The sequence below is a fragment of the Erythrolamprus reginae genome, chromosome 4 (genome assembly GCF_031021105.1).
Source record: "Erythrolamprus reginae isolate rEryReg1 chromosome 4, rEryReg1.hap1, whole genome shotgun sequence".
Lineage (NCBI taxonomy): Eukaryota > Metazoa > Chordata > Lepidosauria > Squamata > Dipsadidae > Erythrolamprus > Erythrolamprus reginae.
Genome location: NC_091953.1, coordinates 30097188 through 30124808, shown reverse-complemented (window position 1 = coordinate 30124808; position 27621 = coordinate 30097188). Strand labels below are relative to the sequence as shown.

Genomic DNA, 27621 nt, shown 5'->3' with positions numbered 1-27621 from the left:
AACTTTTCTACTTAAGAACCTGGTCACGGAACGAATTAGAGATACCACTGTAGCTGAATATGATCAAGATTTCATTTGCAAACAATGACAATTCTAATGTTTGAATAGAATATCAACATTTTCCCCTGCAGGATTGAATTATTTTCTTATAAAGGACAGTTATGAATCAATATGGTTTATGTTCTGTCTGGGTTCCCCCAGACCTCAACACCAACTGGAAAAAACAGCCAGACACTCTGGTAAAAGCAAAAGTACTTTATAGCTGGAAAAAATAAACACAGAGGAAAACCTGTTCTTCGCAACAGACAGGCTATAATACTTTACAGCAGAGTCCTGATGTCCAGACAATACAGCAAGCTTCTTGCTGGCACACCCACCCCAAGGTTTCAGTAGTCAAAGGCACAAACCAGGATTCCAAGACGCCAAAGTTCACAGCCAGGTCCCAAGACTCTCAAAGATAAAACTCCACAAGCCAGGAAGGGTGGGTCTGCCTTTTAGCCTTTCCAAAGAGCACCACACCCAAACCCAGCTGTTGCCTCTTTAATGCTGAAAGTACCTAGCCAATTGGTCCCTTCGCTGTGTAGCTCTTCTCTGTCGCAGATCAATTATGGCTTGTGCATTTTCCTCTAAGGAATCCAGGCTGCTTGCTGGGGAGAGCTCCCTCTGGGGGGACTCTGGCTGTCCTCCCTCTTCTTCAGCCTGGGATTCCTCCTCCTCGTCTGCCTGCACCTCCTGTTCCTCATCCTCCCCCTCTGAGCTGGAAACCGACAGAAGATCAGCCGTTCCCTGAGGGGCCTCAGACGGAACCACAACAGTTTAGGACCAACTCCTCAAAACTTCAGTATCTTTTCCAGGGAAGCATTTTTAATGATGTGGTATGAGTTCAAACAACATATCAAGGATCTGGAAGCCCAGCAAGATCTTCCTAACTCTGCTCTTCCTAAGAATGTTTGCTGGAACAGTCAAACTCCTCTTTGCAAAGCAGCGAAATATTTACACCTTATAACTGTCCCCAATCTCCAAAGGGTATTAATTTTAACACGCTGCAATGTATTTCCTACAGCAATCTTGGAGGGTCGATATTTTTTTTAAAAAATCCATGAGTTGAGATTGTGCCCCTGTGGACAAGGGGCTATTAAAACTTTGCTCACATTCTACTCTACTATACACTATCTTATATAAGGACTCACAAAGCCATCTCATAGCATCTCGCCTGATAAAATACCTGGGAAATACCAGACTTTTTAAAAATGTTCAGTCGCTGTTATTGGATCAATCTAATGTCTCTTTGAAAGTAGCTAAATTTTGTTTCATGGTCTGCAAAATTAGGAAGACTTTACCCACTGGCATAGCAGGTAGAGTGTTGTATTGCAGCCCACTGAAGCTGACTGTAGATCTGTAGGTCAGCGGTTCAAATCTCATCACCGGCTGAACGTTGACTCAGCCTTCCATCCTTGCGAGGTGGGTAAAATGAGGACCCGGATTGTGGGGGCAATAATGCTGGTTCTGTTAAAAAGTGCTATTGCTAACATGTTGTAAGCCGCCCTGAGTCTAAGGAGAAGGGCGGCATAAAAAATTGAATGAATGAATGAATAAATAAATAAATTTAATCAATAAGTCCAACAATTATTTTCATGTAACATTCCTGCTGCTTTTATTTCTTGAACTAAATGTTCCTTAATTTTATGCATGGTATGTCTGTATGTATGTTTGGTTTTATAATAAGGGTTTTAACTGTTTTAATATTGGATTTTTATATGCTGTTTTTATTACTGTTGTTAGCCGCCCAAGTCTACGGAGAGGGGCGGCATACAAATCCAATAAATAAATAAATAAATGAATGAATGAATGAATGAATGAATGAATGAATAAATAAATAAATAAATAAATAAATAAATAAATTCTACTACCAATTGTTAAATATTATTTTGTCTTCTTAAATTAAATTACATTAAATTTTATCTTATTTTATTTTTCAATACTTATTGTAACGCTCGTCTCTGATTGTAATAAAATCGCCTCTACTGGGAGGAATATCAGCATGGCATACAGCTTGCAGAATCATTTCTCCTCATTTATAATACCTGACAGGAATTGAACACTCCAGATTCCCTTAAATTAACCAATGTCATTTTAGAAAATTCCAGAAACCTGTATTTTCTGTGCTGTGTCAGTCCTCTAAACACCACTCCTTCATATGGCCTCAGCTTCACTGACTAGTAAGAGGATGTCAAAGGTCAGGTTCTTTCAAAAAAAATTTAGGTTAAGTGTGAACCTATTGTATTTTATATGGATATCATTCTTCCCCTGATGCAGTTTTTCTTATTAGCCTTTTGTATTTTACTTTTCAGTTGTTTTACTCTTCATAAGCTGTCCCAGATTCATTAGTGAAGTAAATAATCTTAGAAATTAATTAATTAAAAAATCTAAACTACATTCAAATGTCTACATAGTTTAAGTCATTTAGACCTTTTTGAAAACTCCCATATAATGACGCTCAAGAAGTGGGTCTTTTCCAGGTCCCGTCAGCTAAACAATGCCGCTTGGTGGGACCCAGGGGAAGAGCCTTCTCTGTGGCGGCCCCGGCCCTCTGGAACCAACTCCCCCCAGAGATTAGAATTGCCCCCACCCTCCTTGCCTTTCGTAAGCTACTTAAAACCCACCTCTGCCACAAGGCATGGGGGAATTAAGATTCCTTCTCCCCCTAGGCCGTTACAATTGTATACATGGTATATTTGTATGTATGTTTGGTTTTGTATATTAAGGGGTTTTTAATTCGCTTTTAGTATTGGATTATTATTGTATACTGTTTATGATTGCTGTTAGCCGCTCCGAGTTTTCGGAGAGGGGCGGCATATAAATCCAATAAAACTTGAAACTTGAAACTTGAAAACGTTTTTGAATTTATTTTGTAGCTACTTTTTATATTCTAGTGATATATTTTAAAATAAAAATTAAAGTTAAATCCACATGCTTGTATTTATAGCCCCCTCATGAAAAACAAAGTACATAAAAGGCTTAATATGGATTCATTTTTGTCACCTCAGTTTCTGAATGTTGGATGTCACACCAGAAAGCCGATAGATCCCATCCACAATTCCATGAGTCTCAATGAACTCTGCACAGCTCTTCAGCACCATAGGAACTACAAGAAGAAGAAAAGGTATTCAACATCATTATTAATATTTGCTACCAAAAATTACTGATGATGACTAAAGAGTATACAGTTGTGATGCAACTACGAATCAAACTAATTACTACATAAAAAGAAAAATTAGCTTCCTTTTTAAGCATATGTTTGACAGATAGAAACATGTATATGGGTTCTATTTTGTAAAATGGCACAGTATCTTAAATAAATTCAAATTCAAACATATACAGTGGAACCCCGACATAAGAGCTGCTCTACTTAAGAGCAACTCGAGATAAGAGCTGGGAGGGGAGAGATATTTTTGTTCTACTTACAAGCCCAAATTCGAGATACAAGCGCCAAGGAGCTGTCTCCTGAAGCCAAACGCTAACTTCCGCGTTTGGCTTCAGGAGACAGCTGCGAAGCGGCGCGCATGTTTTAAAAGGTTGCAGCCGGCCTGGGGGGCTCGGGGGGTGCTTGCAGCTTTCTTTCTTGCTCTTTTTCTTTCTCTCTTTTACCTTCCCTTCCTCTATTTCTTCTTTTCTTTCTCCTTCCCACCTTCTTCCCTCCCTCCCTCCCTTCACTCATTCCTCTCTTACTCTCCCCTTTCATAAGTTTTCTTGCTTCCTTCCTCTGTTCCTGTCCCTTCCCCCTTTCTTTCTTTCTTTCTTTCTTTCTTGCTCTTTTTCTTTCTCTCTTTTACCTTCCCTTCCTCTATTTCTTCTTTTCTTTCTCCTTCCCACCTTCTTCCCTCCCTCCCTCCCTTCACTCATTCCTCTCTTACTCTCCCCTTTCATAAGTTTCCTTGCTTCCTTCCTCTGTTCCTGTCCCTTCCCTCTTTCCTTCCTTCCTTCCTTCCCACCCTCCGTCCATTCATTCACCCATTCCTCTCTTGATCGCTTAAAGCCGGTCCCTGGTGCAAAAAGGGTTGGGGACCTCTGTCCTACAGGATTGGGTGGCAGAGAAGTTGAACATATGTAAATTTAAAAGTTTAAGAAAGTTTACAAGTTAAGTGAAAGAAACTTCATTATTCATTTATATGTACATGTACATTTCTTCATTAAAAACATGTCTTTCCGCATAATTTAGACTAACTTTGTGAGTTTTTTGAGGGCTGGAACCAATTAAAATTATTTACATTAATTCCTATGGGGAAAAGTCGTTCGAGATAAGAGCTGCTCGACTTAAGAGCCCAGGTCCGGAACGAATTAAACTCGTATCTCGAGGTACCACTGTATATATATGTTTTCGTAGATTTTCATGGGTACAGGTATGATGGTCTTGGTATATTCCGGTTTCTTCCTGTGTAGGATTTGGAAATTTCTGGTGACGTTTTCATGAGGTCCCACTCGTCATCTTCAGGCTGGTGTTTCTGTCCTTGTTCTAGGGCGAACACAGCGAGACCTGAGCTGCCTTCCTTCTATAAATATTGGTGGCTGGATGTGGTTTGATGGCTCAGCAATCAAACCACACCCAGCAGGCAATTGCTGAGCCATCAAACCACACCCAGCCACCAGTATTTATAGAAGGAAGGCAGCTCAGGTCTCACTGTGTTCGCCCTAGAACAAGGACAGAAACACCAGCCTGAAGATGACGAGTGGGACCTCGTCGAAACATCGCCAGAAATTTCCAAATCCTACACAAGAAGAAACCCAAATATACCAAGACCATCATATATATGTGTGTGTGTGTGTGTGTGTGTGTGTGTTTATGTCGGATCACCCTGGTATATTGAAGGAACGTCACAGCTCCTTTTTGCCTCTAGGTCCAACCCAGGTCCATTACAAGGCAGTTAATTTTTTATTTATAGCCGACAACTATATTCTGTATGTGTCAAATGTTTTTTTAGCTGGAATTCTAAAATTAAGGGAGACTAGCAAGGCCGAAATGGGACCATCCTAGTCTCCCTTAATTTTAAAATTCCAGCTAAAAAAACATATATATGTAGATTGTTCTGAGTTCTGTAATATTTTGCATGTCTATGCGACGTTTCGGTGAAATCACATTCACCATCATCAGGCTGAAGTTTCCATTTAGTTTCTCAAATTTTCCAACTTTAAGAAGTGTGGACTTCCACTCTGGGAATTCTCTAGCCAGTCATGTCCAATATGGAAATCAAAGGGTTTTTTAAAAAAAACAACTGATGTTTTTCATTTTTTAAATTTTAACTTCTACCTGCCTACTTATCATACATAAGCAAAATTACAGAGATGACACTTTCTTATTATTCAGCAGCTGGTAGCTATAGTTACAGCAAAAATTAGAATAGTTAAAGTAATTTCAATGGAATCATTTCTCATTATTATATTAATCAACTTATACATTTCATTTCTATACAATACATCCGACTTTGATAAGCAAAGCAAGTTATTGTATCATATTTTAAATAACAAAGTGACCACATATTTGTAAAGGATGCTAAAAATAAGCAATATTTGTATCATAAGTTCTCACCATATTTTCCTATTTTTCTTTTTTAAAAACTCCGCCTAATTTGCAAGAAATAATTGTTCTGAGATTTCTAAAAGGTCTCATTGCTAGTTATCTTACATTGAGAACAACAGATTTTGTTTTACAAGAACAAGATAGTCGGTAGTCATGTTTTATAGTAGTGGTCTCAAGCATTTGTGCAATTATTTTCAGCTGTATTTCTATTTTATGGTTTCAGTATATATAAAGGGTGATAATATAGAGAAATATATTTCTAATCATTTAACTAAATAAATAGATGGGTGGAGAATCAGGTCTAGCTCAAGTACAAGATATACTTCAATGGATAAATATGTTTGCTTAAATAATTATATCAGTTATGTATCAGTTAAAGATGAATTGATACTATAAATTCATAGATGAATTTTCACATTAAGAAAGATATTTACATTCATTTTCAGATTGCTCTGCCATGTTATTTTAAAAAAACCCAACAAAAATAAAATATTGAAATTTTTAGCAACGTTACTAGATTCTGGCCTTGAATGCACATGAAGGTAATCTATTATTTGGGTTATCAATATAATATTTGCAAAATGTACATTCTGGTGCAATACAAAAAAAAAAATCCCTAAGCCATAGTTTAAGCTCTATTTCAGAACAAAACACAAATAGCTTCATTTATATAATTATTATTCCCTACAACAAAGTTTTTAAACCACGATGGCTATATTCATACAATTTGCTACAAACAAGAAAACCACATTTTGACTAAGTGTCATGTGCATAACCTGCTCTTAAGCTATGATCTATAAACACTGTAATTCTCTTAACATGCTAAGCTAAAACTGAACAAGCTGCCCTCTGGCTTAATGATACATGGGAACCACTCTGCATCTTACAGAACAGATCTATTATCATGGAGGACTTATGTGTAAAACCACACAGACAGCCTCTCATAAATAAGGACCATGTTGTGATGTAGCCCTGCAAATACAGCTTAAAATATGATGTTGTGTGAAAAGCTTTTGTATATATGCAGCTTATACCATGTGGTTTATACTATAACATGTAGCTAAAAAGGATATTTTTCACTATACCTCAAATGTAAATTCTCTGGACATTCAGACACCTTGATTTGTTGGTAAACTATAATTCATAGGCACCTATACATGGAAATAACAAAATCTGGAACTTGAGAACCTCTGGCATATGTCAGGATGCAAGTATAGTAATACCTCGTCTTACGAACTTAATTGGTTCCGGGAGGAGGTTCGTAAGGCGAAAAGTTCGTAAGACGAAACAATGTTTCCCATAGGAAACAATGCAAAGTCAATTAATGCATGCAAGCAAAAAAAGAAATGCAAAAATGGTGCTCCGCTGGGCGCCACTGCCCGGCTGTCACCTTTTGAAACAGCGGGGGGCTTCTCAGTATTCTACTGAACGCCGAACCCAGAAGTTCGGCAAAAGTTCGGGTTCAGGAGGATGCCAAGAAGTCCCACCGCCCGGCTGTCAGCTTTGCAAAAGAGCCGCGGAGCTGTCGGCCGGTCAGGAGGCTCAAATGGAGGTGGGGAATCCCAATAGGGAATTCCATGGGTGGAGCTTTGACATCACGAAGACATCCTTCCTGGAATCCATGTTTCTATTTTCTCATTTTGTCACAATATCAGATAGTTCAGCAATTTGTCCCAATGATTAGTATAATGATTTGCAAAACTGACCAAAAGCTTAAGTCTATTTCAGTTATAAGAAGCAACATACAGTACAAGTACATAGGCATGTTAGACTTCAAAGTGGAACTAAAGTTCCAGAAATTTAGCCTCTGAAAGTCTCCTGGAAAAGGTATAAATGGAAATAACAAATGAATGGACGCTGGAGGAAAGACAATGCTTTAAGTATAAAAGTTATCTCACTAAGAGAGAAATTGAACTGATCTACGGTATTTTGTGAAATTAGTAATTGAAGTTGTCCCAAAGGTGTTTTTTCCAAGAGGCAATTGGACTTTTTTGTTTTTCTTTGAAAACCTTTCACTTCTCATCCAAGTTTCTTGAATGAGAAGTTGGCATAGTTGTCCCAAACTTTGGGACAATTATGATATGGATGACTGAGAATCTCCCTAGACAGTAACTGAAGTCGGGAGGTATTATATAACTTAGTAGGAAAAGCACCAAATTCCACCACTATAATTAGAATGAAAAAGGAAGAGAAGTGGCAGAAGCAATAACACAAAGAAAAAATAACAATAGCTTCATTTATTTAAAAAAAACATCTATCAAATCTGGGCAGAACTTCCATCTGTCCACTGACTATGAAAAATAAAATAATGGGTAATTTCATCCTCTGTTTTTGTCATCATTTGACTATTTAAATCACAATAACTGGCAGGTGAATGATGAAATAAATCCAATAAATGCACTGCATATAATAAAACATCAAGAGGTAATGAATACTGTGGCTCAGCCACAGTGCCAATCATCCATGACAAAATGGTTAAGAACTTATCATTGCTTAAACACTTCAAAAAGAAAATTTACACCATCAAATAAGGGAATTTATCTATGACTCAGTCCTTATTCTGTTACTTAACTACTCTTATTTTTAGCATGGTCTTTCAAATACTGAATCTAAGTCTGTCTGTATGAGGAAATGAAATTAAATAATTAAACCTCAAAGATATACAGTGGTAAGTGATGTTTTTATAAAAGAGAAATAAACATAGGAATCAGTGATTATCCTGTTCCAAAAAAATAAACATATAAATAGGTATAGACTGTTATACAGTCTTCCAGTTTACTTTCTCCTTTTAAAAGCTTGTTTTTGGCCTAGCATTTGATTACAATTTCATCCAGGAGACTTCACATCAATTCAGATAATTTAGATACTTCCTGAACTAGAAAAATTGCAACTAGTGATATTCTTTTGCTTACAAACCTTCCAACATCAATTAAATGACAAACTTAGTCCTACATATTCTTTACTGGACATCCTTAATGGGAGACCAATTTAATTTAGCTTCTTTTAAACTTGCCAGATGTTTGTTTCTTATAGAAAGGATTTGCTTATAATATAGTGATTTGACTGGACAGTACATGCATATCACTTCTTTCTTCTTCTACCCAAATTTGACTTGTTGCAACTACTCATGCAGAAGTAGATAAAACCAAGTTTTTAAAAATCATATGCAATTGCTTAAATTAATGTTCCATCAAAAATATCAAATAAAATATTTTCTCTGAGCTTATTTCAATGTTTTTATTCATTTTATTTCTTGTGTTTTCTATAGATCCCAAGTTTTACATTGTGTTTCAGATTGACTGAATTAGTTTTTTGTGAATTTATGTGAATTATGGTTGAATTAAATCAGTTGCCTCTAGAGAAGATAGGCAGCACACAAATCAATCGATGAATCAAATAAACAAAGTTGTTATTTTCTCTTACACATTACCCTGTGTAAGAGAAAATAACAAAATAAAGTAATCCAGGAAAACTCTGGCAAATGTGAAATTTTAAATTACAAATACAGATATAACATGGAAATGTCATGTTTTACTTTTTGCAATCCTATTCCCATCCTTAAAACTTTTTTAAAAAAACCAAAACTTTGGTTGTCATAAAAGTAGAAAGATGAATTAAAACAACAAAGGTGAATAGAGTTTTGTACTTTTGCAGAAAGCGGTAGTACTTATTTCCAACATTTAGATATACCTTTGCATTAGATCAGGGATACTCAAATTTTTCAGCTTATTGACTTGCTCGTGAAGTTTCAGACTGTCCATCAACTGCCATTTATTATATGAAAACCATTTAATAAATGCTGGTACTTTAACTCATTGTACTATGAATAACAACAATATCAAGAAGAATCATGAATAGTCCCATGGGTTCTTAGAAGTCAATATTGACCCCTTTTGAGGAACCTTGCTTTGAATAGTAAAATTTGAACATTTTCTTTGACTTCTAACAGCAGAACGTCAGGTGTCTAATATATTGCCACATAAATTCGGCTCTCTCCAGCTGCAATCTCTAATGCAATCCCATGCACTTTTTTACTCTGTGATTTGTTCTTTGTTTTGTTTTCCATTTGGTGAATCAGAGGTTCAAACCTAGCTTCAGGAAAAACTCCTTTTTTTGCTCCACTATCTCTGGTCCATGTCATACTAGGTAGCATTTATCATTTCCTCTCTTCTACAAACACCAGCACATATTCCCTTCCTGCATATTAGCTTTAAATGACCGGCCAAATTGTTTCACATTGGTTTTCCTCTTGAGAGTCACAGTAGCTGAACAGTACAGAACTTCCTGTTGATGTCAGGCCTTACTTCCTCTTCAAGCAATGGAACTTCCTTTTAGCATAGCTAACCTTTTCCATGAAAACCATTTGCCTGCATGGATGGTAAACAGAAGCAGGGGCAGCAGCAAAATAAGATAAATGATTATTGTGATAATGATGATGATGGCAATGGGCATGGCAACCTACATTTTCTTTGTTATATTTTTTATTTTATTTTATTTTATTTATTTATTTATTTATTTTGTCCAATACATAATACACATTGAAGAGAAAGATATGTAATAATATAAGTAAAGAAAAGAATAGAAGATAAGATATAAAAGTATAGGTGAACATATTTGAAAGGAAGAAAAGATAAATGAGATAAGGAGAAACAATTGGACAGGGGACGGAAGGCAACTGGTGCACTTATGCACGCCCCTTACTGACCTCTAAGGAACCTGGAGAGGTCAATCGTAGATAGTCTAAGGGAAAAAGGTTTGGGGTTAGGGGTTGACACTACTGAGTCAGGTAATGAGTTCCACGCTTCGACAATTCAGTTGCTGAACTCATATTTTTTACAGTCAAGTTTGAAGCAGTTAATATTAAGTTTGAATCTGTTGCGTGCTCTTGTGTTGTTGCGATTGAAGCTGAAATAGTCATTGACAGGTAGAACGTTGCAACATATGATCTTGTGGGCAATACTTAGATTGTGTTTTAGGCAATGTAGTTCTAAGCTTTCTAGACCTAGGATTGATAGTCTGCTTTCGTAGGGTATTCTGTTTCGAGTGGAGGAGTGAAGGGCTCTTCTGGTGAAGTATCTTTGGACATTTTCAAGGGTGTTGATGTCCGAGATGTGGTATGGGTTCCAGACAGATGAACTGTATTCAAGGATGGGTCTGGCAAAAGTTTTGTAGGCTCTGGTGAGTAGCGTGATATTGCCAGAGCAGAAGCTGCGTAGGATCAGGTTAACAACTCTAGAAGCCTTTTTGGCGATATTGTTGCAGTGGGCTTTGGCACTTAGATCATTTGATATTAGTATTCCAAGGTCTTTTACTGAGTGGGGGTTGGCTGTGAAATTTTGTTTATTCAGTTATTATATGAGGTTCGGATTCTTTTTTTTCCGATGTGGAGGGTAGAACATTTGCTAGTTGATATTTGAATGTAGTAAGCTTCACTCCAAATCAGTTTTCCTCTTACCAGATATTAAAAACTAAGTTCCCTTTAGAATAATTACCATAATTCAAGTATGTTTTAATTTGTAAAAGGGAAGTTTAAGAGAGTTGGCTTGACTATCAATTCTGCGATTTTGCCAAGTATGGACATTTGTTCCAAAAGCAGTGTAAACATTATCAAGTGTTAATGTTTGATTTGCAGTTAGTATTCCTATTCATGTTGCAGAGCCTCAAATTAAATAGGCATTCTTTAGCAAGAAGTACTTTCTATTCTGTTAGCATAGATTTAGCATGCATTTATTAATGCTGAAATATTGTTGCTAGTACACAGTGCCATTCATTATACAATGCCATGTGGATACTCTGTAGCTGGCTTTGAAGTATTTGTTACAGAACACACATGCTAGTTGAAGAAGTGATACTTACTTAGAACAAGCCATAGAAACAGAAAACTTTATTCTGGAAAAATTTAACCTACGTACCATTTGAAAAATGACATCTTTGAAGAATGCACAATATATGATTCTCACAATAATGTGAATAATGGACCAATGATGGATATTCAATCAATGGATATACCAATATGATATTCCAGGAGAAAAATAAGTATAGCATTTCCAGGAGGCATAAGATAAATTTATTTATTTATTTATTTATTGGATTTGTATGCCGCCCCTCTCTGTAGACTCGGGGCAGCTAACAACAATGATAAAAACAGCATGTAACAATCCAATACTAAAACAACTAAAAACCCTTATTATGAAACCAAACATACACACAAACATACCATGCATAAATTGTAATGGCCTAGGGGGAAGGAATATCTCAACTCCCCCATGCCTGGTGGCATAAGTGAGTCTTGAGTAGTTTACAAAAGATAGGGATGGTGGGGGCAGTTCTAATCTCCGGGGGGAGTTGGTTCCAGAGGGCCGGGGCCGCCACAGAGAAGGCTTTTCCCCTGGGGCCCGCCAAACAACATTGTTTAGTCGGCGGGACCCGGAGAAGGCTAATTCTGTGGGACCTTATCGGTCGCTGGGATTTGTGCGGTAGCAGGTGGTTCCGGAGGTAATCTGGTCCAATGCCATGTAGGGCTTTAAAGGTCATGACCAACACTTTGAATTGTGACTGGAAACTGATCGGCAGCCAATGCCTGGCCTAGCCTTGTTGGACTGATCAAATCTTTTTGGAAATTATGAAAGCATTTGGAATTATAGACTTTTGAACATATCCCTCAGAACATGTATTCTTTCTGATACTCCATCTATCTTAGTTCTTCTGTAACTCAACCATTTCCAGATAGCTTTTTGATTTCATATTTAGACATAACTATATGAATATGCCATTGATGGAGTTTTTAGTCCAGAAAGTGATCAATAGAATTTGTAAAGCCAAATCTGTTTTTATGTTCTAAATTTTCTGGATACCTTAGCTTTCCTCCCTCCCTCCCTCCTCCCACCCTCCCTCCCTCCCTTCCTTCTTTCCACACAACAGTACCCTACCCTACCCATGATGCTCAACAGAAGCAGTGTGCCAACACTGAAGCAGGAATGATGGGTCCTGGCATTTTGTAAATTAGCCCACTTGAGGTACCTTCATTGAGAAAGTTTTGCCATATGGTGCAGCATTTTGCCCAAGTACAGTGGTACCTCGGTTCTCGGCCACAATCCGTTCCAGAAGTGTGGTTGAGAACTGATTTGGTCGAGAACCGAATTAATTTATCCCATAGGAAATAATGGAAATGGATTCGAGGAGCACCAGCAGCATCAGGAATGTCACGTGTTGAAGGGAAGCCGCCGGAGCCACCGCCGCCACCGGGAAAGAAAAGGTTGAGGCAGCTGCCTGGAGGTAATCAACTGAAACGCTGAGGAAAGGAGCCCCCTGAAGCTGCCGGTATTGCAACCAGCCCTACCCTTCCTGCAGCTTGGAGCAGTTACAAGGTAGAGGCTGGGCGGCTCGAGGAGCAGCAGCAGCGCCGGGAACATCACGCAGTTCAGTTGGTTGCCTCCAAGCAGCTGCACGAACTTTTTCTTTCCTGGCGGTGGCGGCGGCGGCTTCCCTTCATCACGTGACGTTCCTGGCCGCCAGGAAAGAAAAAATTCGTGCAGCTGCTTGGAGGCAACCAACTGAACCGCTGAGGAAAGTAGCCCCCCGAAGCTGCCGGTATTGCAACCAGCCCTACCCTTCCTGCAGCTTGGAGCAGTTACAAGGTAGAGACTGGGAGGCTGTTAAGAGGGCGGCCAGGAGGGGCATGTCGGGATTCCGGCACCCATTCCCTCTCACCTCGTCCCCTCTTACATTTCGGATAGTAAACAAAATTTTCTGTTCAGTATCCGAATTTTTGTTCGGATACTGAAGCAAATTTTTGCAGAAAATTTTGTTCGGTATCCGAAATGTACGAAAACCAAAGCGTTCGAGAACCGAGGTACCACTGTATAGGTTACAAAATATATTAAAAAGTTGATAGTTTTAGTAATATAGATTAAATAATGCTTCATGCAGCATATATCTAAACACAATCAGCATAAAGAAATGCCTGAAAACAATTGATATAACATAGGACTCTCAAGCAGGTAAGCCTAAACATGAAGTCCAAATGACTAATGCCTGTTTCAGACCGAGGGAGCTGAAAGTATGCAATTACTTATGATAGGACTACTACTCATTTTCTTAACCAAAGTGGACAACCAAATCAATCATACAGTTCAGTTCAGACTAAATTGGAATAGACAATCAAGATGTTGAATAATACATCATTCTTTACACTAACTGAATTAGAAATGATTCTGTGAACTTCTAAGACTGAAAAGCCACAACTATTTGATAAAACCACAAGTTTCTTTTGTTATTTTCAGTACTGTGTCCAATGCACTATTTTCTTCTACTTTTTTTTAAATAGATGGCAAGATCAAATTGATTCTAATGTAAAATTGGCTATCATTTCTAATTCAGTAATTATACTAAATGGAAACATTATGAGTTTTAAACCATATTTTTATCCCAAACACAAACTTTAATAGTCTAAAATTCAATAGTCCAAAAATTCACATTTTTTATTTCAGACAAAAATATACACTCACAGATAAATGCAGATGGCACGCAGCAGGCAGATTGGAACAATTTGATCATATCCCATGTTTTATTGTATTGTGCCCAATTAGGCACAAAGGAATGTGAAATCTATGACTACTACTTTCAGGGATTACCAGAAATGCTTGACACTACAACATCTAATTTTGCTCTTGCCTCTCAGTTGATTCAACTTTGCCAGCTAGGAAGACCTACAGATCTGATTGAAAAGAGCCTGATCTTGCACAGTAAAATAATAAATACATGCTGAGAAGTAAAAATATGGGTGTGCTACATATCTAAACATATGTCATGAGAAGGTCACTATCTTGGGACAAAATGATTATCTGCAGAGATAAGTTTGCTCAGTTAAATGTTTTATTGTGCATCAGGTTTTACTTATTCTGCTGGAGTTTTGGTCAAAGACTATAATGTTTTAATGAAAATATAGATATAATTATAACCAATAAGTCTTCTATTTACATTAAAAACTATTAATGAGTGTTACCTAGCTTGCTGTAAGTGACTCTGAAAGTAGGAATCCGTAGGTGGGATACAGTACACACTCCAGTAATTGATTATAATGAAAGAACTAAGAAGGAATTTTGGAGAAAAGAACTTCAACATTCTAAAAATGATCCAGAAGAAAAAATGATACTTTTGCACAACATGAACTAAACAATGTCGTCTGGTGGGACCTAGGGGAAGAGCCTTCTCTGTGGTGGCTCCAACCCTCTGGAATTAACTCCCCCCAGAGATTAGGACTGTCCCCACCCTCCTTGCCTTTTGTAAACTCCTTAAAACCCACCTCTGTTGTCAGGCTTGGGGGAACTGAGACATCCCCCCCTTGCCTATGTAATTTTGTGCATGATATGACTGTGTGTATGTATTCTATCTATTGGGTTTTTTTTTTTTTAGACTTTGTAATGTAAAACTGTTATTTTAGATTTTAATTATTAGATTTGTTACCATGTATTGTTTTTTATCACTGTTGTGAGCCGCCCCGAGTCTACGGAGAGGGGCGGCATACAAATCTAAATAATAATAATAATAATAATAATAATAATAATAATAATAATAATAATAAATGCTATGAATGAATATAAACAGGACAAAAAAACATTTGGAGACTTAAGAAAGAATGGGAATGATGAATGGTACGTATCTGCTTGGAATAGAACCAATTTGGATATTTTTGTTTAAAGTATGTCTGTTCATACATACACTCAGCAAATGAATGAACATAAATTTGAAACCATGATTTGGATTTTTAATGGGAAAAGATTGTGAGAATAATATAAAGTGCACAAGAATGATCAGAGGTTCAGACTGTAGGGGAAATATGCTTTTGCTGTTGACAAGAGTGAATCTTGAAAAAAGTGAATATGGAAGAAAAGAAACGAAATAAATTAGGGTGGAAGTGGAATAACTGAAGGCAGAGAAATTATGAAAATATATCAAATTTCTCCCCCATAGAAGAAAAGGAAAAGAGATGTGCATATTCTTCAGAATAGTATAAAAAGAATTAGGTTATAATGTGCCATAAAGGTATAGGATTTTACGGTAAGAACTAAGAAAAAGAATGTTTGGAATGAAAAACTGAAAGATTTATTTATTTATTTATTTATTCATTCATTCATTCATTCATTCATTCATTCATTCATTCATTCAATATTTATCAGCTTACAACATGTTAGCAATAGCCCTTTTTTAACAGAGCCAGCCTATTGCCCCCACAATCCGGGTCCTCATTTTACCCACCTCGGAATGATGGAAGGCTGAGTCAACCTTGAGCCGGTGATGAGATTTGAACCACTGACCTTCAGATCTACAGTCAGCATCTAAAGGCATGGCCGCTGGAAAAAATGAGCCTGAAATAAAGGTATTGCACAATGTGCACGCAGACAAAACCATAAGAATGTAATATAAGAGATGATGTAATATAAGAGATGATGCTATATGATTTCATGTGGTTGCATGGATTCAATCAATTGTGGTTTATTAAATTATATAGAGTGAAAATATTTTTAGCTTTTCATTATAACATGAATATACCTATATGAATATTTAGATAGCTGATTGTGTAGGAGGAAGGAAGGAAGGAAGGAAGGAAGGAAGGAAGGAAATATTTTTTTAAATCTCTTAGGTTTTAAATAAGCTTTTTTATACCAAGAAACTTTTCAAGTAATGCAAACTTTTATACAGCCTAACATGCTTCACTTGCTTTCTCTTCATCTTAACCTGGTGTTACCTAGAGTAAACAAAGTTTATTCCACTCAGCATTGCTAAAGCCTAGGCACTAGTTACTCCCTCAAGGGCCCCCGAGATCCATTTATGTCAACAAATCTAAGAGAAAGGGAACATTGACTTAACCTGCAGGTCTCTTGAAAGATATTTCAGAGCCAGCATGAAGTAAGAATGCATGCTATTATAATATTGCTGTGGATGCATGTACAGAATGCCCTCTTGGTTCGTCTTTCCATAGTCACTTGGGACAAAACAAAAGAGAAATATATTTGAATAACTTGACAACTTTCAGCTATAATGTCTGTATTCTTGAATGTAGTTATAACATTTTATATTAAATACAAATGAGCCACCTAGAAAATTCTGCTATAAAATTCAGCTGGGTGATTTTAGGCCAGTAATTTTCTGCCAACAATCTCATAGGGGAAATAGGGGGGAAATAGGAGGGAGGAGATCAGAATGAATGAATCGATCGATCGATCGATCAATCAATCAATCAATCAAATAAATGCAAACAGAATAAATCCAAGATTTATTTATTTATTTATTTATTTATTTGTTTGTTTGTTTGTTTGTTTATTAATTAATAATAATAATAATAATAATAATAATAATAATAATAATTTATTAGATTTGTATGCTCCCCCTCTCCGAAGACTCACAACATTTCACAATTCATACTCAGCAGATATAGTAGTCCTTAGTGGAACTCTTGTCTACATAGAGGGAAGTATGCAATAGGGCAGTGTTTCCCAACCTTGGCAACTTGAAGAGATCTGGACTCCAACTCCCAGAATTCCCCAGCCAGCAAATGCTGGCTGGGGAATTCTGGGAGTTGAAGTCCAGATCTCTTCAAGTTGCCAAGGTTGGGAAACACTGCAATAGGGAACCTCTTCTGTTTTGAGCCCACTACTCTTCAACATCATAAATGAGCTAGATGAGGGGACAGAAGAGGACGTCATCCAATTTGCAGATGTCACCAAGCTGGGAAAAATAGTTAATACTTTGGAAGATAAGCTCAAGATCCAGAAGATTCTTGACAGGCTTGAACAGAGGTCCCTATCCACCAGGATGCAGTTCAATGGTGAGAAATGTGAGGTCTGCATTTAATCAGGAAAAAACAAATGCATAGATAGAGAATACATGATGCTTGGCTCAACAGGATTAAATGTGAGAGGGATGTAGATGTCCTAGTGGATTGCCATTTAAATATGAATCAGCAATATGCTGTAGTTGTCAAAAAGCCAGTGCAGTTGCATCAACAGAGGAATGACGTCAAGACAATGAAAAGTGATAGGACCACTTTACACTGCACTGGTGAGGCCACACTTGGAATACTGCATCCAATTCTTTCATCATGATACAAAAAGATGTTGAGACTTAGGAAATGTGCAGAAAAGAGCAACAAAGACGATAAAAGATCTGCAGGTTAATTGATATAATGAAGGGATCTAAATATGTCCAGTCTATTGAACAGAAGAATAATAAAAAGATAAGGCAGGTCCAAGATACAAAAGCCAAGTCCAACTTAGCAGTTTGTATGTTCCAAAATTTACCTGGGAGTCAATATGTAAACTTAGTTTCTCATCTAGTAAATAACAATCACACTTGTTGCCAAACAAATTGGAATCATAAAGAATTTACTAGCTCATGATTTAGGTGTGTATATATCCTAATATCTTTGAAGCTACTTCATTATACCAGATAGATTAGAATCACCAAGAAACAAGATTAAGGACTCTTTCAAAACTGAGATATTGGAGAAGGCTACCACTGATGCAGAAAAATGCATCTTTAAAGATCCTGGTAAATTTGAATAGCTTTGCTTTTTTCTTTTTGAAATTGCACATCAGAAGACCTAGATGAGGGGTGTCAAACTCACAGCCAAGATGCTTCATGCACTGGCCATGCCCACCCCTGTTTTAGTGAAGGGGGAAAAAGTTGTAATACATAACGTGATGACAATGTGTTGTTGTGAGTTTGACACTCCTGACCTAGATGATGCAGAGATCAGGTTTCTGAAACTTGAATAGAAAGTAAACATACAGTATATTTTTTTATTTCCTGTTAAGGTGGATATTTTAAAATATTTTATAACAGTAAATCAGTCAGCACTGACAAGCTCACATTTTTTTTCTGCTGGCATACTTGATTTTTCTCCTTAGTTATTACTGTTTTCTATTCTTGAATAAATTACCTCAATTCTTAAACAGTGTTCTGGCCAGGAAAAGGGTGTGGGGATTATTAATGGAAAAATCCTCAAATCTTTTAACTGCAGTTACATGGGAAAATGCAAAACAGGATACCAGGCTGTTTATGAAGAAGGACATAGCTCTAAAACTTATGAAAGCAGAGGCAAATCAAAGTAAATATAAGAAATGACTACAAAGAATAAGCAACACCAGGAGAACAAATACTGATTTCTAAAGCAGCATGTTAGAGAAACATTTGTATGTTAATTATACCAAAACAATACAATCTTTGAAATTGGGGTTGCAGCCATAAACATTAAATATAAGTAACGTACCTGGTCTAATGTCAATTTTGCTGAAGTGTGGCAATACACTATAAATGTATGTAATTATTAAAGTATCACATATTGGACTAATCAGGGATGGATTGCTACTACCGCTGCTACCAGTGTAAGAGAGTTCTTTGTGATTTTTTTCTTCTGTGTAGGCACGGTAGCACAAAATTGCTGAAATCTCTCACACATGCACATCAGCTTGTGAAATTTTGCTTCTGTGTATGCGCATGAAGCAAAAAATACAAAAAAAGATGGCAGCGCCCATAGGACTGTCACTGGAGCGGTCACACGCAACTTGAGCAATCTGGCAGCCACTACCTGTTCTGTTGGGCTCTCTGGTACACTCCTCCCAAAAATTCACAGGTACAAATTTCAGACACACACACATTTGAAAATTCAAAACAATGTTCTTTATAATGAAAATTCACTTAAACTAAGCCCTCTTTTGGTATAGCAAAGAGCACTCGTCTCCAAACAAACGGGTAATTTGTACAAGTCCCTTATCAGTTCTGTGATACTTAGCTTGCAGCTGTGAGGCAATTCACAGTCCTTCTTTCACAAAGTGAAACACACTTTGCTCTTGTTTAGTTTCAAAGCGGGGAAAAAGCAGCATACAAAAGGTCAAAGTCAGTAAAGCAGTCACGAAACACAATGATCAGATAATCCTCCACAATGGCCAAACCCACAGGCTGCTATTTATAGCAGCCTCACTAATTACCACAGCCCCACCAAACCACAGGTGGCCTCATTTTCTTTGATAATAATCTCTCAGTTGTTGTTGCCTATGCATCACTCTCCGCATGCGTGGCTGTATCATGAACTCTTGTTCTGAATCCAAGGAGGAGCTAGATAATTGATCTCCTTCTGAGCTGTCTGCCACACTCTCCTCCTCCCTGTCACTCATGTCTTCTCGGTCAGCGGAGCCTTCATCAGCAGATTCCACCGAGGGCAAAACAGGCCTGCAGCATGTGGATGTCTCCCCCACATCCACAGTCCTTGGGGCAGGAGCTGGGCCAGAGCTAACCACAACACTACCGGTATACAGTCTGCTACCACACCGGTAGCAACCCACTACCGGTGCTAATCTATGTATTTCTTTTAATCATAGTTCATTAAATGAACCAGAGTTGATTATATACATAATATACAAACCAAAGTTTACTGACAGTAATTGGCTGGGTTTCTATGTAGCTCGTTACCAGTTTGAAGCCATGCTTGAATTGCTGAATAATCTGTATATATGAAAAATTCTTATATGTTCACCTAACACTGAATTTATCATTCTCCAAATCCAGTTTATACATCTAAAAAATCATATCACAGAATGGCAGCCATTGCTTATATGTTGAGCTTCATATTCCTCCCCCACGGTCCCGCCAGTGGCAATGCTTGGCCAACGGGACCCGGAGGAGGTCAACACTGTGGGATCTGATCAGTCGCTGGGAAGTGTGAGGCAGAAGACGGTCCCGTAAATTATCTGATCATAAGAAAGCTGTGATCCACTCATTTATCAAATCAAGTCAAAAGTGTCTTCAAATTTAAATTATTATATACAAAGTGTATGAAACCGTTCTCCATCTCTACATTTTTTTCAGTGAACATGTCCTTTTTTAAAATATTCAATGTAGGGCTACAGGGGAAATAGTTTTGCAATTTCATTGAACATCTATTGATCAATGAACATTCTATTGAATGTGGCATTGTATTTAGATTCCTAAGTCACCTTCTATGTGTTTACAATACCATGGTCTTAATGTGAAGATCATGCAAAGCAGAGAACCAAACAAATAGGATCTACCCATCCCAATTCAGACTGCTGCGTAGAAATTTAATTGACCTTCTACTCATGAATACAATTGAGTTTTATATTTGAATGTCAATTAATAATTACATATAGTAATGTGTAAAACAACACTGAGGTAATTCTCTATAGCAGTGTTTCCCAACCTTGGCAACTTGAAGAGATCTAGACTTCAACTCCCAGAATTCCCCAGCCAGCGAATGCTGGCTGGGGAATTCTGGGAGTTGAAGTCCAGATCTCTTCAAGTTGCCAAGGTTGGGAAACACTGCTCTATAGTAAGTCATCTAAAGTAAGATGAATTGGTTTGTTTCATAATCACACAGTTCATAGCAATCACTCATTATTTCACCAAAACAAAACCCTAACGATTGTGAACCTTTGAGCATTCATTGATGTTTTAAGCGCCTAATCTACCATAGTTTGGTACATTTACCAAGTATGAACAAGGAGGGGGAAAGGAAGGATTAATTATAATCACACATACAAAATATTGTTTTGCCAATCCTGAAAAGAATTTCTAAGAAGAAAGACATTTAACTGTAATAAATGATATTTAACTATACAGTACTACATGCCAACATTATAAATTGGGGAAATTTGCATATTAAATCAAACACATTGATGCTATTGCAAAATTTATGACAGGTCAACTTTACAGTATCATGAAAATGTAAATGGTTAGAAGCATTATTTTACACTTTATTATGTATATAAATTATATTATGCATTATTTAGCAAGCAATATCATGCCTTCAGAACACAGAGTTGAAGTGGGTACAGATTTGTAGGTTTGCATAATAAAATGGGGAAGAAGTTACACATACAACTCTCATATTGATGGACATCAGTTTCTGTTATCATTGATCATTATCCTGAGCTGATATGAACTAGAATTCACATTGATATCTCTGGAACACAGAATTAGGAAGTAGAGAAAGGAAAACAAACTAATTTTCTTATATTGTTATCAATTATCCATTCCACAAAGTGTTGGTTATGACCTAAAAAGCCCTACATGGCATAGGACCAGATTATCTCTGAGACCGCCTTCTGCCACATGAATCCCAGCGACCGGTGAGGTCCCACAGAGTTAGTCTCCTTAGGGTCCTGTCGACGAAACAATGTCGGCTGGTGGGACCTAGGGGAAGAGCCTTCTCTGTGGGGGGGCCGGCCCTCTGGAATCAGCTCCCCCCAGAGATTCGTACTGCCCCCACCCTCTTTGCCTTCCGAAAAATTTTAAAAACTCATCTTTGCCACCAGGCCTGGGGTTCCTTAGACCTTCTTCCCTGACCGATGAATGTTTAGTTTGACTGCTGAATGAATGATATTGATAGTTTTTAATTAGAATTTTTAATTAGAATTTTAAGATTGTTTTTTAGAGTATAATTGGATTGTTATTATTGTTTCCTGTTTTTTCTGTACATGCTGTGAGGCGCCCCAAGTCCTCGGAGAGGGGCGGCATACAAATCCAATTAAAATCAAATTAAAATCAAAAAAATCACTGATACTATCTAATGCTATTCTGTAGATGATGTTTATGGCTATTGGTGTGCAAGAATTGCCTACTAAACATAATTAACTGGCAGAGAAATGAAGCAAGGAACAGCTTCTGGGATCTCAAAAGATAATACGATAGTTGGGGGAATCCTAAATTTTATAGGTCTATCATTACTGTTGGTGACCCAAGAATGTACCATTAATTATTTCAAATTACTATGTTGGCTGAGAGAAAATAACAGCTAATAAAAGTCCAGAAAATATCTATTGCATGTTTAATGGGTGACATTTAAGACTTGTAAAGTTTTACATTTTGCACATCTCTTTGGTCTAGCTGGAATATATTCCTGAAAAGAGCACTTAAGAAAAAATGTGTTTTCAGCATTTAGGGAAATTTAAATTAGGAATTTTCTCAAATTCATGTAAAATTAATAACTACCATTACAGCTATAATTGTTAAAATATCCAGGAGCAGGGATATTTCAAAATATCCAAGTTGACTCGCTTAACTTATAAAATGAAAAATAAAAATACTTTTAAAATAATGATGCTATTCTTACTTAATAGTTCCACCCCATCTAACATTTCATATGTCTCACCCTGAGAGAAATCAGTTTTTAAAACTTTACTGGAGTCAATAAATATTTTTATTTAATATACTGTAACTAATGAGAAATAGAAAGTTGTGGGATACTGCTAAGAGTCTCAGCTGTTACAAGAATAGTTACACTCACAATATCCTCAATACCTTGTTTCAACCTTACAAAGTGGGCTCGTTAATTGGTATAGATTACCATACGCTATGGATGGAAGCAGAGATAAAATGAATGAATGAATGAATGAATGAATGAATAGCATTCCTTATTAAGAGGTATGATAGCACATTGTGCAGTCTTAATCATCTCTCTCTCTCTCATGAATGTTAACACTTCATAATGAAGTTTTCTTTCCTTAGGTAACAGTAAATGCCCAACATTGAGGAGATCGAGAAATTATCAAAAATTGAGATTTCAGGAAGTTTGCATTACAATAAAAACTCTTGGGTTTATGATCATATGGATGTGAAATTACATACTGTAAATTATAAAGTAATAAATATCACATCATAACAATTCTTATATATAGTAAAGTGGTACCTGTACTTACAAACTTAATTTGTTCCGTGACCAGGTTCTTAAGTAGAAAAGTTTGTAAGAAGAAGCAATTTTTCCCATAGGAAGCAATGTAAAAGGAAATAATGTGTTTAGATTGGGGAAACCACAGGGAGTGTGGAGACCCTGTTTCCTCCCAGGAGATTCCTAGAGACGCCCCACTGAGGCTTCTCCCCACCTTTTCCAACCCTGTTTCCTCCTAGGAGATTCCTAGAAAGGCTCCGTGGAGGCGTCTCCCTGCCTTTTCCAGTTACAGTTTCAGAGACTTGGGTTTGTAAGTGGAAAATAGTTCATGAGAAGAGGTAAAAAAAATCATGAACACCGGGTTCTTATCTAGAAAAGTTTGTAAGTAGAGGCATTTGTAGGTAGAGGTACCACTGTACTTGATTAAGACAAATAGGATTTGATTCCATTACCTAGAAATTTAAATGATATACTGTGATTAAGATATCCTTGGAAACAGGTGGGATAAATCAGATAAATAAATTGAATGAATGAATGAATGAATGAATGAATGAATGAATGAATGAATGAGTATAAGGGCAGACCAGATAGATCATGAGGTCTTTTTCTGCCATCAGTCTTCTATGTTTCTATGTTTCTATGTTTCTATGTTTCTATGTTTCTATGTTTCTATGTTTCTATGTTTCTATGTTTCTATGTTTCTATGTTTCTATGTTTCTATGTTTCTATGTTTCTATGTTTCTATGTTTCTATGTTTCTATGTTTCTATGTTTCTATGTTTCTATGTTTCTATGTTTCTATGTTTCTATGTTTCTATGTTTCTATGTTTCTATGTTTCTATGTTTCTATGTTTCTATGTTTCTATGAATGAATGAATGAATGAATGAATGAATGAATAAATAAATAAATAAATATGCCATCTTGACATTCATATAATCAAAGAGATGGTGGTGCATGTTGTTGGACTTTACCAGGGGTGGGTTCCTCTTACCTTCCTACCAGTGTGCTGCATGCACATCACAATCATTTTGCTTTTGTGCATGCGCAGAGCGACAATTTTCCATCCGTGCATGCTCAGAGAGCAAAAATAAAATAGCTGAAAATCATGCACATGTCCCCTTGTGCAATTTTCCTTCTGCGCATGCTCTGAGAGCAAAAATAAGGCTAAAAATTAGGGGGGGAGATGGCGCCATGCACAGACTGGCAAAGACAGCCATGGAGCCATTGCACGCAAATTGCGCAATTGACTAGAGCGGCGCCCCATACCATACTGGCAGGAAACCACCACTGGACTTTACCCTAAGATTCTAGTGCTGTCAACATCTCTGATTTATTAAAGAGCAAATAACTGATGTCTTTGCCTTGAAAATTCCATATGCCTAAAGTGCAGATGACTGGAGAAATTCCATGAGCTCACTTGGAAGCCCTGGTGCCTATTCATTGATAAATCAGTCAGTGAATTACCAGTTATTCATGATGAGTAACATGACTGGGGGTTGGGGGTTGGGGGGGAGTTTGAAAAACTTAGTTTTCTGTTCTGCCTTTTGAAAAATTTGTGGCTATGAAACTTCCATAACTGATGCCACCTACAGGATATCCAAATATCTAACCTAGAATTTCCTCTGTTGTATGTATGATTCTTAGAGATTGCCTGGAGAGCCTGCAGTTTTCTTACCAAGGTTTTAAAAAATGATTTGCTACTGTTTCCTTCCAAGACTGAAAGAAAAAAAGACTGAAAGCTCAAGGCCACCCACACTAATTAAGTCAAGAATCTCTGTCTCTTGATCTCTCTCTCTCTCTCTCTGCCTTTGTCTGTCTGTCTCTCTGTGTGTCGGTCTCTATTGGTCTCTGTCTGTCTGTCTGTCTCTCTCTCTCTCTCACCCTCCCTCCCTCCTTCTCCTTCCCTCTTTTTTTTTGCAAAAATAAATCCACACAGAAATAATTACTGGAATCACCAAGGAAAAGAAATGGAAACATTTTGTTATGCATCAATACACCAAGAATCCAGCATTACAGTGTAATGAAATGGATTCTGTAATGCATTATGACATATGCATGATTAATCTCTGAATGTGTTAGTATAAATTATATGAGAAAAGTCAACATAATATATCTATTAAAGGGGTTTTTTTTTGCTTCGAAATGAAATGTTGGAACCTCCTGCTGTTTTTAATATAACAAAAATGTAAGCTGCCATCAGGCATGTCTGAATAACAAACAGGACTATCTCCATAGGCATCAATTCCTAACCACAGTTACACCCCCACCCCCCCAAGCCAATAATCATATTGCGATATCATGATGCAAGCCTCTCCGTTTCCATGTGTTCTAAAATCAGTTGAAAGTAGTAAGGGCATAGTTTGCATCTCAACATGATGATACTCAGTTCATCTCTTCACCTGACCCGTTGCAGATTTCCATGTGGACGGACATATTACTATCTGATAATTTCCATTTATTTAACCATTTAGCAGTTACAATTTATTGTAAATCTATGCTACAATCCACAGTTTATGTATAGGACCAAAGAAGAAATCTCAGTTCCAAAGTAGAGAGATAATAGATGATGGATGAATGGATGAATGGATGAATGGATGAATGGATGGATGGATGGATGGATAGATGGATGGATAGATGGATAGATGGATAGATGGATAGATGGATAGATGGATGGATGGATGGATGGATGGATGGATGGATGGACAGAGAGGGAGGGAGGGAGAGAAGTAGGTAGGTAGGTAGGCAGGCAGGCAGGCAGGCAGGCAGGCAGGCAGACAAAAAATTTTCTAGCTACTTTAAGAAAATTAAACGGAGAGACAAAATTGTTTGACAAATGCCAATATATACTCAACAGCTTAATGGAATAGTACTTCATTTGCCCCTTACACATCATTTCTTCTCAAATATTTTAACTAAAAAGTAAAGCATTCAGGCACAACTATGATCTGTTGTATTGGGTCTTTCAACTATACAAAACCTTTTCTTTGGTCTAATGTCAATGAACATTAGTAGGCAGATAGACAAGGTGTGTTACAGATACAAGAATTGGACTCAAGTTCCAGTAAGATTGGTAGCAGTAAGAGGATGTCATACAGTGGCCTTGCAACAGTACCCTTGCAACCGTGACCAAAAAAGAATATCCAATGGGGAATTTCAATCAGGTTCAGTTTGAAAGAAAATGGAACAAATGTAATGAATGAGCAGTGCTTTAAATTGTTGAAAGTACAGTGGTCCCTCGATTTTCGCGGGTTCGAACTTCGCGAAATGGCTATACCACGGTTTTTCAAAAATATTAATTAAAAAATAGTTTGCGGTTTTTTCTCCTATACCATGGTTTTTCCTGCCTGATGACGTCATACGTCATTGCCAAACTTTCGTCCACCTTTAATAAATATTTTTTTTAATAAACTTTAATAAATAAACATGGTGAGTAATAATCTAAATGGTTGCTAAGGGAATGAGAAATTGCAGTTTAGGGGTTTAAAGTGTTAAGGGAAGGCTTGTGATACTGTTCATAGCCAAAAATAGTGTATTTACTTCCGCATCTCTACTTCGCGGAAATTCGACTTTCGCGGGCGGTCTTGGAACTCATCCCCCGTGAAAATCGAGGGAACACTGTACTAAAGAGGAAAAGATGTAGTCATCAGATGCAAAATGCATGAGAGCAGTGATTTTCTTGAACAGTTGAATGCATTTTTAACCATCAGCATTCAATTTGGTAAAAACAATGGCGGCGGCGGGGTGGGGGTTGTTAGGTTACATGAAGAATTCTTATTGAAATTTTGGATTTTTAAAACTTAGGTACAAAATGACCAAAGGATACAATAAGTGTTCCGGTCTACATTGAATAATAGTCTGTCTAAGAGTCTAAGCTCTTCTGATGAGCATGCTTCAGTTAAGGCGCACATCATAAGAGGTTCCCTTGTCTCAGCTAAGGACAAAGAACTGCCTTCAGCATGCTGGAGGGGATCAGTCATGGAAATATGTGGAGAAACTGTGAGAGAAGGACATGGGGAAAAAACCCAACAACTTGATTAGAGTTCTGTTTTTTCAAAACTGGGTCAAATGAAGGCTTTTGTTCAGCTTTACATACTTGTTGGATAAAAAGATGTGGTAGTTTTAAATCTTCCATTAGCTTGAATGAGTCAACTCGTTAAAACAGCAACAATATTTTCCAAATGTTTCAGAAAGCTTGAGAAAGGTCAACTGTTTTCATGAATATCAGAGAAGTGCTGCAGTTTGACAAGTTCCAAAGCACTTTTTTTTCAAAGAATGTTTGATAGATACCTTTATTTATTTATTTATTTATTTATTTATTTATTTATTTATTTATTTATTTATTTATTTATTTATTTATTTATTT

The 27621-nt window shown here is 37.1% G+C and overlaps 1 protein-coding gene across 1 annotated transcript in view; it reads right to left on the bottom strand.

Annotated features, from left to right (window-relative positions):
- Nucleotides 1-27621, bottom strand: part of ARHGAP31 (Rho GTPase activating protein 31) — a 146061-nt gene that overhangs the window by 53975 nt on the left and 64465 nt on the right. Inside the window, exon 2 of the mRNA XM_070749932.1 lies at nucleotides 3043-3145. Coding sequence (XP_070606033.1) covers nucleotides 3043-3145 — 103 coding nt within the window. The remainder of the gene's footprint in view (nucleotides 1-3042; nucleotides 3146-27621) is intronic.